Source organism: Dunckerocampus dactyliophorus, chromosome 16 (assembly GCF_027744805.1).
Source record: "Dunckerocampus dactyliophorus isolate RoL2022-P2 chromosome 16, RoL_Ddac_1.1, whole genome shotgun sequence".
Lineage (NCBI taxonomy): Eukaryota > Metazoa > Chordata > Actinopteri > Syngnathiformes > Syngnathidae > Dunckerocampus > Dunckerocampus dactyliophorus.
Window position 1 is genome coordinate 9,368,675 of NC_072834.1, and position 14,614 is coordinate 9,383,288.

A 14,614-nucleotide genomic window follows, 5' to 3' on the forward strand; every position below is an offset into this window, starting at 1 on the left:
TGTCACGCAAGATTAAAATTTGACGAGTTTTCCTGTTTAGAGAAAAGCTGTGTCGCAGGACGAGGGCGGTGGGTTCAGACTGTGAACTATGTTGGCAGGTTTGCACTCGGCGTTCCCAGCGTCACTTGCTCGCGACTGTTTTTTTTGTCTGAGCTGAACAGCTGCCGCTGTGTTAAACGTCCAAGCAGAAGCTGTAGTAATTCTACATTTGATCAAAGTTACTTAAGATTTGTCAGATTAAACGCTACATATGACTTCTATCAAAACATGTGATAATAGAATCTATTTCGGATGATTTTGACAATGATTTCTTTCCTTGCGTCCCTACGGAATGGCTGTTGTACAGCTTACAGTGAACCCACATCTAAACAAAGATGTGTGCGTGACAGTGAACCCTGTCAGGACATGTTGATCTCCCCTGAGAGTCATTTGTGTATCAAAGGCGTCCCTTATGTGCTACAAACGTTTTCCACCTTGTGTAACCAGGCGACTGTGCTTAAAGCGGCTGTTTACTGCTGATTATGTTTCATTCGCCTTAGTCCGCCACATGGACCCTTGGGCTCTTTGTTATCAGAGTTATCGGAGCAGCAACGTGAAGGTGAAATACGTTTAATTACCTTTAAAATAATATATGTAGGCAAGAACCAATCAAACCAGCTGTTGTTTACACAAAATGTACTTTATGATTAGGATTTTGTAAAAAAAAAAATTCTCTCTTTGCAATAATTAGTAGACATTTTTGGAGTTGACTTGAAAAGTGCTTATCCTGATCAGTTGGGGTCTACCCCAGCTGATTTGGAAGGGGGGCAATATTTTAATGGATGAACGTTGTCAAAATGATGCCTAACCCAGGGTTATTCAACTGGCAGCCCGTGGGCCAATCCCAGCCTGTCAATGGCATCTGACCAGCTTGCGAGATAAGTTCAAAACGTGGGAGCAGCTAACATTTTTGCAGCAGATTCCTAAAACACCAAAGCACTGTCATATAGAGCAGTGGTTTTCAACTGGTTTGGCCGTGGGACCCATTCAAGGACAAGTGGCGACCCAAATTGCACGCATGTTTTAACATAGACTTCTGAAATATCTTATTTATTTAATAAATTACATGTATTTATGTAAATGTTTAATGTTGTTTGTAACGGTTACGGGGATGCCTAGGAGGTGCGAACTTCTGAACGCGTTGCAAGCGTTATATCCCGCCCTCTTTCTGCTCCGAGCATGTAAGCTGCGTCCTAGGTAACACACACGTGCAGGATTTTTGCTAAACGCTGCCGGTGTAATTTTGAGCCAGTTGCAAAAACGAAAAGACATTAAAGTGCAGTGTGAATTTTAGGTAGTGCAGGTAGTGTTTCAGTTCAGTAACAATATGTTTTTATCCAGAAATTGAAAAGTTATTTGAAAAGAAAGTGTGTGAAAAGGTTTTCGGTTTGGACGCTCCAATCGATCGGCCGCCGATCAGTATTGGCCGATTTCCGTAAACGCTGCCGGTGTAATTTTGAGCCAGTTGCAAAAACGAAAAGACATTAAAGTGCAGTGTGAATTTTAGGTAGTGCAAGTAGTGTTTCAGTTCACTAACAATATGTTTTTATCCAGAAATTGAAAAGTTATTTGAAAAGAAAGTGTGTGAAAAGGTTTTCGGTTTGGACGCTCCAATCGATCGGCCGCCGATCAGTATTGGCTGATTTCCGTAAAAAACCTGTGATCGGCTTATGCTGATAAACGCCTTTCAAAGCCAACCACAAATCCTACACATCTGCTGTGTTTTGTAGAGTTGCGAACAAAATGACACGTCTCGTATTGAGCTTACCGCAGGCTACGCCAATTGATGCCTGCGTGTTAAAATCTTGCATCTTTGTTTACACGCTTTGCCTAGCTGTCGCTGACTATAATTGGCACTGGCAGCAGCTAGCTAGAGTTATCCGCCTAGCCTAACTCCAAATGTGACTTTTTACTAAAGTGACATTTTGTTTTTAAAACAAACAAGCAATGCGGTTAGTTTGGAGCCACAAATGGATATCAAGTTTCAAGTGTCACTGAACAACTTTACTGTCTTGTTGTCATTATACTAATTATGTCTTGTCATCAAAACAATGAACATAAAGCCTTATGATGGTGATATTATCACAGGGGTCTCCTATCTCGCCAGCTGATTTTGAGTAGCTCACAAAGAGAGATTAAAGAATATTTGCTTCAACTCTTAGTAGTTTATTATAACTGTTGAATTCCGACTTTATGCCTTTATATCATGACAAAAGACCACAAAAGAGCATGAAGACGATGGCCACACTGTGTGGAGATGTGCTTGGTCAATAAAGTAGTGTACATTTTAAATGTTGCCAGTCATAATAGTTGACAGCTCTAACAGTGATGAACGTTGGACACCCCTGCAACCTAGACACTCAATTTACTCTGTTTTAAGTTGAGCAGGACAAATGTCCTTATAATAAAGATATTTATTAGTCTTATTTTATTCTGTTCATTTTGTCATCTTGAGTTAAAAAAAGTCATTATTGAACAGTTTATTTCTCGTGTATTCGTAGTACTCCAAAACATGCAGCAAATTAAATTCGGGTTTGTGTCACATTGTACAAAAATCGCTTCACACAAATAAAGTAAAGAAGTAAGAAAAGACAATCCACCCAAACATGTATTTTTTTTATATAATTACCTATTTGCCAAGGGCCCTTGGAATTATCTAATAGATAAATAAATGGAAAAATGTACAGTTAATCGGTATCGGCCAATCAATGGATGATCGGTTTCGGAATCGTCAGCATAAAACCCTGATTGGAGCATTTCAATAGATGTTATATCTGGGGAGTTGAATCAGCGCATTTGCACATGGACCTGGATGAGAAGTGAAACAAGAAGTTACAAATCAAGCACGTCCAATTGCTCAGATTCAAGACTCGGGACCATTTCTTCTGTAGACCACCACTCTGTCTGGGCCAATAGATCAAACTGGGCATTAAACTGTACCGTAATAGTGTACCTGGTAGTCTTCATTTCCCCTTGCTACACAATGTGAGCTTTCACTTTATATGCTGTGCTCTTCTCCAGTAGATATTTAGCTAAATAGCTGTGTGTCGGGGTGGGACGGTCGGTGCCTTAAGTCCACACTCAATGTCCTTGCCTTCCTGCTCAAGCTCGACCAAGTCAACAATAAACATGGCATGCGCCTCATGGTGGCGTAGCAAGTGAATAGCACAGAGGCGAGGTGCGTTCAAGGACATCGGGTGTGATATAGAGGATATTTGACTAGCATTTTTGCATTTCCTTAAAAACAACAGAGAGTTCCTGTCATAAAAAGCATCTATGAGTTGCCTTCTTTCAGTCGAGCCTTAAAAACAGAAGGGTGCTCCTTGCCATATAGAGGATCTTTGACTTGCATAAATATATTTAATATTCATGACTTCATGACGATATTAGCCAAGGGGCTGAAGGCACAATAAGAATAACAGTTTTTGTATGATTTTCTTCCACATCGAGAACAGCATGGGAAACTCCTCAAAACACATTTCTTTGTTATGACTGCTATCTTTTTCTAGTTTTGCCTTTAGCCGATAGACGATCATTCAGACTTTAAAGTGAACGAGCAAGATTTTGTCACTTCAAACATGATTAGCATGTGCCAGTCAAACACAAATAGACTAGCAGATGAGCAGTTTGACGGGCGCATGGCTGTCAACGTGTCAATTACAGTCATGTACAGATTGCAGTCATTACACGCTCTCTTACTCATGTGTCCATCATTCCACACGGCGCATTAAACCATCTTGCCGGAACAATACGACGGCCCCACACCTTTTCCATTTGGAAGGGCTCAGCTGCCTCTGTAAAAAAAAAAAAAAAAAGCCATCAAGCACGGAATCTCCAAGCAGCTCAGCGGGGGCAATGATAATGTTGATATGCATTGTGTGTCTCTCTCTGTTTTGATGTAAACAGAATGATGTATGTGTGCACACGCTCCATTGTAAATCAGGCCGGGTATGGTTCCTATCGCAGTGAGTTGAGTACGCACTCAGACACAGATTGGAAGGAAGTGCCGGTGACTAACAGAGCGCAATATTAACTGTCAAATCCAATAGGTGTGTGTGTAGATCTCGCGACTGAGGGGGGTGAAGTCCATGTGTCTAGTTGTGTGCATTTCAACCGGTTGTGTATGTGTGGAGTGTGTGTATCACTGTAGTGAACGGTCAAATGAGTACAGTGAGTGTCCAGCAGCTGTTCAAACCCCAGAAGATTTGCAAAGAAGCGGGGGAAAAAAAACCTTGCCTCTTTGTCATGGTAACCAGACACAAACAGCACATCCGGTTTCAAATGGCAACGCTCGCTGCTAGTTAATGGATGAGAGTGAAGTGTGTGAGCACATGTGTGTGTGCGTGTGTGGAAAAAGAGAGAGTAAAAACGACATAATATATATTCTGATGAGCAACAAAGCATTCCATTAAAATTTGTGTGCAAAAATAATGTTATTGTTAAATTTTAGTTTTAAAAAACTAGTCTTATATTTCGTTACATTAAATCCTGTCATGTTCTTTTTGCCCTCACAGTCAATTTTGACCACTTCCAGATCCTCAGAGCAATAGGAAAAGGAAGTTTCGGAAAGGTAAGCCTATCATTTTTTGATTCACATTTAGTATCACATTTTGTCCATTTAACATAATATACATAGATGTTCCTGGATCAAACTGTCGACATTCTAGAACTTTTATTAAGTGCACAGGCAACGTTTTAAATAGCATTTCTAGCAGTCATACGCGTAAAAAGACATTAACCATTCAAATACTTTATTGACCTGAATATAAGAAGATTCCCTTTTTTTAAGACCGATTTTCAATATCAATGAAATAACAACAGGTAGGTTACAGTAAAAAAAAAAAAAAAGATAACATAATTCTTAGCTGCTTAACAGCTGTTTGATAATCCTTATTTTTGCATCATATGGTAAACGATCAAAATTGCATCAAAGGCACAGCAAAAACAAAACACTCTTGCAGAGTTAATCGTCTTTCTGCTCACTGATCTGCACCGGGTTTTGCATGATGCAATGGTACTTTTGCGATTGGAAAACCCTGCATCAAATGTGGTGGTGCAGGTATAATGCAATCAGCTTGTTTTTCTTAAGTTAGGCATAGAACAGGACAATTCTATGCTTCCAACCTTTTGAGATCCCTGACCAACAACCCATTAAAAACCTCAGAGATTGCGAGCCAGGCCTTCTTACTGAACATGGGTGGATGAATCGGCATAAATTATCGATCACAGCTTGTAGAAAATCTTCCTGAACAGGGGGCCAGCTTATTACTGACCGAGGGATCCTGTAAAACGTGCACATCTACTGTAAGCCATAACCGTGGATCCGGCATTAATTCGCCTGTGCCTTTCACACAAAAAACAGTGAAGCGACACTGTGCTTTTTCACACAGTGACCAATCCTGAAATAAGATAAGTAGAAATATGACAACATCAGCAGCAGCACAGGGTGCGATGGATAAAATTGTACAGTAACCGTATTACTATTTGCAATCTGTTTAATCGTAATGATCACATTTTCAACTACAAGGTAGGAATATGTATAAAAGTTCTTAAGGTTTATCACGAGTTTTCAAATTACAGTGGGGATGCAGCTTTTAGCACCCACTGTCACATACATTCGCTACACGGAGCCATTGTTAAACAAGCCCAAGTGTGATCATTCATCTTGAATGATCTTGGCGCCATGAACGGGGGCAATACTGTGTTGTTATATGCAATCTAGAGTTGGCACTTCTTTTAATTGGAGCTGTGTACAGGGTAATAATTCACATCAGCGTTTCACGTGCATGCAATGACTTACAGCAATGCAGAGACGGGCTATACACCGCATCAACATTCTGTCTGACAACAGATAAGCAGTCTAATCACAGTACATGGCAAGCTGCTCAATGGGGGGAGTGATGTGATCAGGGTCTGGCTGATTAACTGTGCCAGCTGCTCCAAAGAACACTCTCTTAGATAGCAGTTATCACTGGCTTATTGGCGCTGGTAGCACGACCAGGGCCGTGAATGCATATGAGGTATCTATATGCAGATGGTAATCACGGAGAATAGGTCTGAATTTCTTTGGGAGAAAGTGTTTGACGGCACCTGTTGGTTTGCATGTACAAATGTTGTTTTTTCTCAGGAAAAATTCTTTTAAGTCTTAGTCGGTGGAACCTCGGTTTTCGTACTCCCCGGTTTTTGTGGGATTCGGTTTTTGATGGAAAATTATCGCCAAAAATATGTCTAGGTTTTCGTACACTCACTCAGTTATCGTACGGCCAAATGGTGCCCAGACAACGGTTCCATACATTGGTGACTCAGTCTGTGTTAATAATGGATAATAATCATTTTAGAGTTGGTACACCATCGACAGATTCCGGCCGCAGAATGTTCATGGAAGGCACACAGAACGATGAACAGCTTTTATGTCTCCTCAACTTATGTTCAAGTATTTCACAGTGTCCTGTGTGGTTTTCATTACGGCTGCAAAATAACCCAACGTGACGCGGAAGAAAGTTGCATGTTGCAGAGCTTTGACAAATACATGAGAAATACTATTGAATTAAACAAATAACTCGTAGCCAAGTACAAAGGTAGTGTCTGTTACAAGAGGATTGTCATTTTAAGGCAGGAACCTTGAACACAGGGTTGCAGGAGAACGTTTTAAGGGAGACACATAACAAATAGTGAGTGTGTGTAATGATGATGGTACCTGCTGCTGAGGTTTACAATAACGTTCAAGTGAGAAAGTACACAGCTCTTACCCAACACTCTTTAACGGACCAGAGAAGGGGGTCACCAACCTTTACTATCAAAAGAGCCATTTTATCCCCTCGCCCACCTGCCGCAAAACATGACAGCTTCTAAACTCTTCAGAAGTTTTAGTCTTTCTTGATTTTACCTGTTACAACAACAGAATACAACAAACATACAGTAAGTGCAGTGTGCATGTGTAGTGGATGCCAACTAGTAGAGTTGTGATAGTGCCTTGGTTAAACCTGTCGCCTCGAGAAATGTGCAGTAGTAACAGTGACAGCCTGTTCCTTTTAGCTAGCTAGCTAACACTTAGCTATCTGTCGGTGGACTTATGTGGTCGCTGGTTCAAGCCCGTCATGTGCAGGGCTGCAGGGATGACTAGTGACTAGTGACAGGTCGGTCTACTTTCAAATAAAATACTACTTTTCAGAAAATGTTGAGTGCTTGTTTTGAAAATGTCAATGTTTTTTGTTGTTTCTCGCCACATATTAAGCATGTAGGAAAGCCAGCATCATTGGCAGAGAAGACAAAGGAATCTGCAGAATTAAAAACTCTTCTTTTCTTTTGAGATGTTTGTTTTTGGCAGGAATATCTTAATGGTTAGCTTACCGTGGAGGGAAAAGACGCTTCTGTCACGTTTCAACGAATGCCTCCCATCCACTCGCTCATCCAATCATCAATCAGAACTCAGCCAGGATGCGCTCACGGTCTTACAGAAAATCTGATATTTTTAACTCTTTTTAAAAAATGCGCATTTACGCCACTCGGGTGTTAAAAAAAGGCCTTCATGAGCCATGATGTGGAACTCGTGCATCCGAAGTGCAAATGAATTGCTATTGCATATATTCACCAGAAGAGTGTGCTACTCACGAACCACATCTGTCATGTTAATGTGAACCGTAGGATAAACACAGCATAATCTGTTATTCACTGTTCAATTGTGCTCATTTTAAAAAGTTCTCCATTGCCAACGTGTGACGGGAAAAGTGAGAGGTTGAGCGGTGCTGGCCCGAGATCAAATATAATAATTATTTTATTTTGATGAAATGATGGCCAATTTTAAATTAACAAACCAAGAATGAAGTGTATTTGTAGTTATAAACATACTTAAGGTGTTTTTACTCACTTTTTTGTCTCTCCTACGAGAATATGCTTTTTTTCCTACAACATTTTACAAAAGCATATGCAAATGATATGCAAATTAGACAATGTCATCATCTAGCAACTTCTAGGACAGCCAATAGCTACTTTTCTTGCTGAAAAGTTGGCAACAGTGACTCCTGTCATGTGCCTCTTCCATCTCCTCCCCTTCTTTCTCCACTCATCACCATGTTTACCAACAAAATTCATCAATAAATGGTAAAAATGATGTTTCTTTTATGTATTTTATCGATCGTTTATATGTATATTGCATTATTTTCTGCATTTAAAACTCTAGTTATTATAAAATATATTCCTTCTTCATACTGTATTTCTGGATATGGGTTAATTGCTTCATTTTTTTACAGAATGGATTCATGACAAAAAACAAGGTTATTTTTGGGTCACCATTAACTGTGGTTGCGACACATTTGGAATGATTTATCGATCCCATCGTGTGAGCACAGACCTTTGACTCTACATTGAATACATTCTTCTCAGGTGTGCATTGTGCAGAAGAAAGACACCAAGAAAATGTACGCCATGAAGTACATGAACAAGCTGAAATGTGTGGAGCGCAACGAAGTGAGGAACGTCTTGAAAGAGCTTCAGATCATGCAGAACCTGGAGCACCCTTTCCTGGTCAACATCTGGTTGGTCTGCTTTTCTTATTAGTGGTTTCGTGTTGATGTTTTGTGTCTTACATCTGAATCAGTAAGTTAGGTTTTACATTCGGGGAATTGGAAGAAAAAGTCTTTTGTGGTAAATTGTGAAGCACTCGGTCACTGATTTCCACTCCCACTCCCTCCTCTCATCGCCACAACAACCATTTGAATGGCTCAACACTGCATTGTTGTAGTGATGCTGTCCATTAATTGGGTGAAGGCACAGGGAAAAGAGAGAATCTGCCATTAAAAGGCAGTTCCCTTCATCTACTGTAGGACTGAGTCATGCGCGGGAAGGACGAACACCCACAATCCTTCACGTCATCCTTTGAAAAATGTGGCGTGCTGGCTGATGTCAAGCTTCACAGTTTTTGCATCCCATTCGGCTCAGTGAATTTAAGGAAATGTTCCCCCTCTCATCGCAGGCTTATTCAAATCATCAAGATGAGTCACCGGCTACTTTTAAGCAACGCGCGTTGCGCACCAGGAATCCCAACTTGGAGGTGCTTGACATGTGTGGCTTGTTACGTTTCTGTTTCTGAAAGGCATCATTAATTCTTGATAAGCACACCTACTCTGCCATCAAGCAGAGCGGCAGAGGAGGGAAGAACTGGCATGGCGGAGTTCAAATGAATAACCACCCTAATCCCATGCTGTCTATTTGTACCATATGAGCACACTTAGTTTTTATTTATTGCCGTTTTGGGTTGGATCCCCGGGAAAAAACAATAACCCTTAAATTATTTGCCAGCCTCCATATTTTTTAACGACATTGCACTCGTCTGGCAGAAGCCATAAACAAGCAGAGACGAAGGCATAGCAAAAACAAGCGATAGGGATGGAAAAGGACAGCAGACGCGTATAAAGAGACACGGGAAGTGCAACAGACAAACAGTGACAGCACTTTCTGGCATGCTGCGTTGGACATTTAAAAACAGGCTGCAAGTAAATTCTTTTGGCAGTATAAACTCCTCCCGGGGGTGGGGGTGCTTTCCTCTGGAGATGTGCTTGGGTCAGCGCCTTGCCCGCTCGCCCACTCTCTCTGTTATGTTGAGCTGGCACATGTTTGTCCCGAGTTAAGCACTCAAGGTTAAAGACAAAGAAAACACCTGCAGCCAAATCAACTGGACAGAACAAAACCGCCGGATTTAACCTTCTTTTAGAACAAGACGGACAGTTATTTTCTATCCGTTCATGCAGAATCTACAGTAATGCACCCTTACTGATTTTACTTTTGTTAGAGTTAAAAATACACTGGTTTATTTGTCGTATTTGTTGTCTCATCTAAGGCAAGGTAACCAAATACACGTGAGCCACACTATAAAGTAATGTCTGCTGCCAACTGAATATGGGAATGCTCTGTGCGAGTTAAGCCAGTTCCAAGCCCAATTCCAGTGGCGAGGGACGATTTACACATAGAGCTGAAAACAGGTAGTCCATAAAAACATCTGTCAGTCCATTCAAAAGATGATTTGGAGCGCATGTGCATCGTGTTTGCTTCCAGAGTGACATTGGCAACTCATGGCATGTATATTGCAGCGTTTTCAGTCATATTTGCAGGTCAAACGGTCCAGGGGAACGCTTTCTTTGTGAAATGCAAAGAAAAACCTGTTTTTGTGTTTTTGTAAAACACTTCATTCTCGCGCGTATTAAGCCGAACCTCGCTGACAAATATGTGCTATTGTGAAGTCGTTGCGTAACAGGAGCAGGACGTGCTATTCACTGAAATGTAAAAGCGAAAATTGCTTCAGGGGGGCCGTTAAGTTCAGTTATGTATCTGCAAGTCTTTCAGCATTTTTTCCTTTTAATGCAGACCAAGACTTCTTCTTTTTTTTTTTTTTTTTTTTTTACCCCCATTTTTTTTTTTTTTTTTACCCCCATTCATGCACGGTACAGTGCCTCATAAAAGCAATGACATTCGGCCCTCAAAAACATCCAGAATTACATCAGTGTTTAACATTTGACAGGACAGTACTCAGGGATACTGAATTCTAATACATCTGTCTCAATTGTACTCATGTAATCACCTGTAATGATACAAAAACAAACAGGTGCATCACTTGCAGACTATCCTTGCTCGTATCCAAAAAAACAACACTGATTGTTTTTTTTGTACATTTCTGCACATCTCCTGTGTGTGTGAGCCCAGGCAGAAGGTGACATAGGCGGATGGTAGCCGTCGGTCAAGAGGAGGTGTTAGGTGATGGGGTGCGAGGACAGGCTGACAGCACACGACCCACACATCAGGCTGAGCGGGCAGACAGCTGTGTCCCTTCAACAAGGGACTTTTGGGTTGTTTGGAAGGTGAATCAGTCAGTTGAAAACATGACAGTTGAAAAACTTTCAGTAATTGCCTATTCCGACATCTGGCTTTTGAATAACCTGCCTTTAGAAAGCGCCTGGGTGGATCCCATTTGTGCTGTGTAAGATGGACGGAGCTGTAAAGTTATCCTGTCGCTTGCTTCTCTTGCTGACTCATGTGTGACTGTAAATGGCTATCGATCAACGTCTCCTGACCAGTACAGTCTTGATTATCCAGAATATTAGCGCTAATCCCCAATAAAGTGTAATTTATGCTCTATACCAGGGGCACCCAAGGTGTGGCCCGGGGGCCATTTGCAGCCCGCAGCTTGTGAAACAAAAAAAACAACAGCAAAAATGTGCAGTGCAAAGAGAAAAAGTTGAATTGGGTTAATACTAACACTAATAATAACATTTCCTCTATAACGGGTTTCCTCTATAAAACAAAGCTGACACAATGTTTCGTCTGTAAATATATAAAATGTATTTTTCAGACATTTTTTTACTAAATTTAAAATACCAAGATGGCCCCAGCCTCCTTTGATTCATCAGCATGCGCATGAAAGAAAGGTTAGTTCAACCCAAATGTCAAAGCACATTATGACTTCACCAATTCTGCTGTTTGCTGTCACTTCTTGCTCTCCTTTGCTCTCAGAGTCTGTTCAACACGGCGATATTACTGCTTTATTTCGCCTCACTGTCTTGTGCAGAAGGTCCGAACATATCGGGGGTCGTGGCTGCTCCGTCAGTAAGCAGCTACAAGAAGCTGTTGCGTGAGCGAGGTAAAGAGTGAATGAAGAGGCGGAGCGGTGAATCAGACCAATACCACGTTATTTGATGGTTGGGTTAGTCACAGTGGGTTAGGTTCCGATACACAAATAAACTTCCCCACAGTGTTTATTTGTGTTGTTTTCAATTTGAACAACGTTTTGAGTTCAGTAAAACAATGGAGGTTGGTTTAAGCTGGGGTGGGGAGCCCGTCACTATTTGGTGCTACGCCCCTGCCCGCCTCGGTTTCTGCTCTTACTATCTTTTGTATATGGAAAATTTCCAGGTTCACTTGGTGCCCACCAAAAAAATCTGTGTCTCTGTTCTGTGTAAATGGAACCGTCATGGGAAAAAGGGAAAAATGTCGGCTTGTGCAGAGAGGGTAAAGGGCACATGAGGCAAGAGGACGATGAGATCACCCTATCTCATTCGGTTTGTGCACGGGTTTTAGATCGTTTTCAGATTTGTGATTCCTGATTTAATTCCTTCTAAAAGAAATAGACAGTAATGTAATGATAAAGTGTATTGCCTTCTATTCCATTTGAGAGGGAGAAACTGAGTCCCTTGTAAGGACATTAGCCTGTCAGCCCCTGTGGGTTCTGGAGACTTCCATTACCGAAGTGGCCTGCGGTGCCTCTCTAAAAGCTCCATGCAGCATGCGCTCCCTTAGGATTGGCTGCCTGCAGGCCACAAAGCGGTCACATTCAAACACATGTGAATCAGAGCGCTGAAAAAGACAGAAGAACAGGGACGGCTTCAGGAAAACAAAACTGGCTTAGTACCAGACAGACATCCACAAGTGCTTATCCGCCATTCTGACTGATGTTCGGTGCACACAAAAGGCAACAAGCAACAGCTGCTAATGGATGTTGAAGAACGTTGTTTTTGTCCTTCTATTGTGTGTCCCAGTATTTTTAGCCTAAATGAAGCTGGCCAACTACGTAGTACCATTGTAGAACATGATGATGAATGCCTTGCTGCTTTTTTTCATTACCATCAATTTCCAGAAAGGACAGGGAAACAGAAAACACAAGGAGGTTGTTTTCTCTTTGATGGAGCAGTTTTACACAACGGTATTATTACCTTGCATTAATGGACTGCTTATCTTTCCTTTATATCAGGGGTAGGCAACCCATGGCTCCGTGGCCGCATGCGGCTCTTCAGCCTCCTTGTTGTGGCTCCTTTCAGTAATGACAAAAGAAAAAAAAAATGTTTTAATACTGTAATAATTAGAAATATGTTATTTTACTTTGCTTAATTTTATGTGTTGGAGCTCGAAGTGAAACTTTAACATTGAATTCTTTTAAATGTTTACAATTAGTCAATTAAAATGCGTCACATCCTCGTCTATGGCCCCTGCCTTTACCTGCAGGCGGCGTCTTGAGCGCGCAATCCCTGCGGTAAGCTAACCATGAATACATCAAAAAATAAATACTGTAATTCATCGATATTGGTCGCAGATGAGAGCCTTTTTTCAGAAAAAAACATTTATTTCAGACCAGTCTAGAAAAGTTTACTTTTGTTGTTTACTTTTTCAACACTGCCAAGCTGCAACTATGTTTTTTTTTTTATTCTATTAAAGTGGGCTACATTTTATTTAAATTTAACACAAACTAATACGAGAAGGACTTAAAAAGGCGTGGCATTGGTTGTGTTCTGCTGTTGGAACAGGTAAAATTTAAAAAGACTAAAACTCGTGTTACGTTTGGGGCTCCGGGCTATTTTTCTTTCGCATAAGAGGGGGGAAAATGGCTCTTTTGATAGGAAAGGTTGCCGACCCCTGCTTTACACCAACCCAATATTGTACTCTAGTTCTGTGTTTTAATTGCCTGTATCTGAGTCGTCATAATTGCCATATGGACCTGAATATAAGACAACCCTGAATACACTCCTGATAAAAACATTTAAGAACAGTTGAAGGATTTACATTTTGCGCTCTTGGGTCTTAACGTTCTAGAGCTTCAAAATGCAAAAAGAAGAAATGGGAGATAGGCAAAAAAAAACCTCTCGGCTTTTAAAAGACACAATCTTGACAAAAATGTGGCTTCAGTGTAATTTTCTGTCAGGTATTCACACTGTCATTGTCTCTTGATGGCAAAGGAAAAAAGCTCTCTGTCATTGAAAGTGGTCGGATTGTTGAGCTCCAAACGCGAGGCCTCTCGCAGCATGCCGTTGCTGCTGAGGTTGGACGCAGTAAGACAAACGTCTTCAAAAGATCCTGAGGGTTATGGAACAAAAACGTCAAGTGGTAGACCCAAACAAAATTCACCGGCCCTGAATCGGAGGAGACAAAATTAACTCTAAGGTTGTTACTGGTGCCGAGTGCAGTCCAATAACCGTCAAATGACATTTGCAAGACAAAAAAAACGTCTTCGAAGGCCTCATCTCTTCAATGCCACAAAATTGCCCGTTTGATATTTGGATGCGAGAACCAAATATGGGACGTTGAAATGTGGAAGAAAGTTTTATTCTCTGATGAGAAAAAAATGTAACCTTGACGGTCCTGATGGCTTCCAATGTTACTGGCATGACAAGGAGATCCCACCTGAGATGTTTTCCAGGCGGCGTAGTGATCTGGGGTGTGTTTTTCTTCAATCGAACAAAGGAGCTTCAGGTTGTGCAGGGGCGTCAAGCGGCAGTTTCTTACATTTTTTTCACCGGTCTTAAAATTAGGAGTGTACACTTTTCAAGACCTGTTTTTGGAAAAAAAAAAAAAAAAGAAAAGCAAAATCAAAGACAATGAAAGCCGAATCTTTTTTTTTTAACATGTTTTGAACAACTGGTATCATATTTCCTAACTGCTCGACCGTTGTTTGTGGACTCTGCCTCATTATTGCCTGCTTCATTGATCACAATTATCTTTCAATATGGCATCATGACTCCTGCTCTGTTGTTTGCTAACTTGAGCAAACGTGGAGCCACTGCTTCGAGCGGGTTTTCAGCATCTCCCCAGGGCATTG

At 41.1% G+C, this 14,614-nt stretch overlaps 1 protein-coding gene across 4 annotated transcripts in view; it reads left to right on the forward strand.

Moving 5' to 3' along the window:
* stk32a (serine/threonine kinase 32A) overlaps positions 1–14,614 on the forward strand; it is a 63,275-nt gene that overhangs the window by 15,177 nt on the left and 33,484 nt on the right. For all 4 annotated transcript variants that reach the window (XM_054754037.1, XM_054754038.1, XM_054754036.1 and 1 more), the window contains 2 exons: positions 4,554–4,609; positions 8,422–8,573. In XM_054754037.1, coding sequence (XP_054610012.1) covers positions 4,554–4,609; positions 8,422–8,573 — 208 coding nt within the window. The remainder of the gene's footprint in view (positions 1–4,553; positions 4,610–8,421; positions 8,574–14,614) is intronic.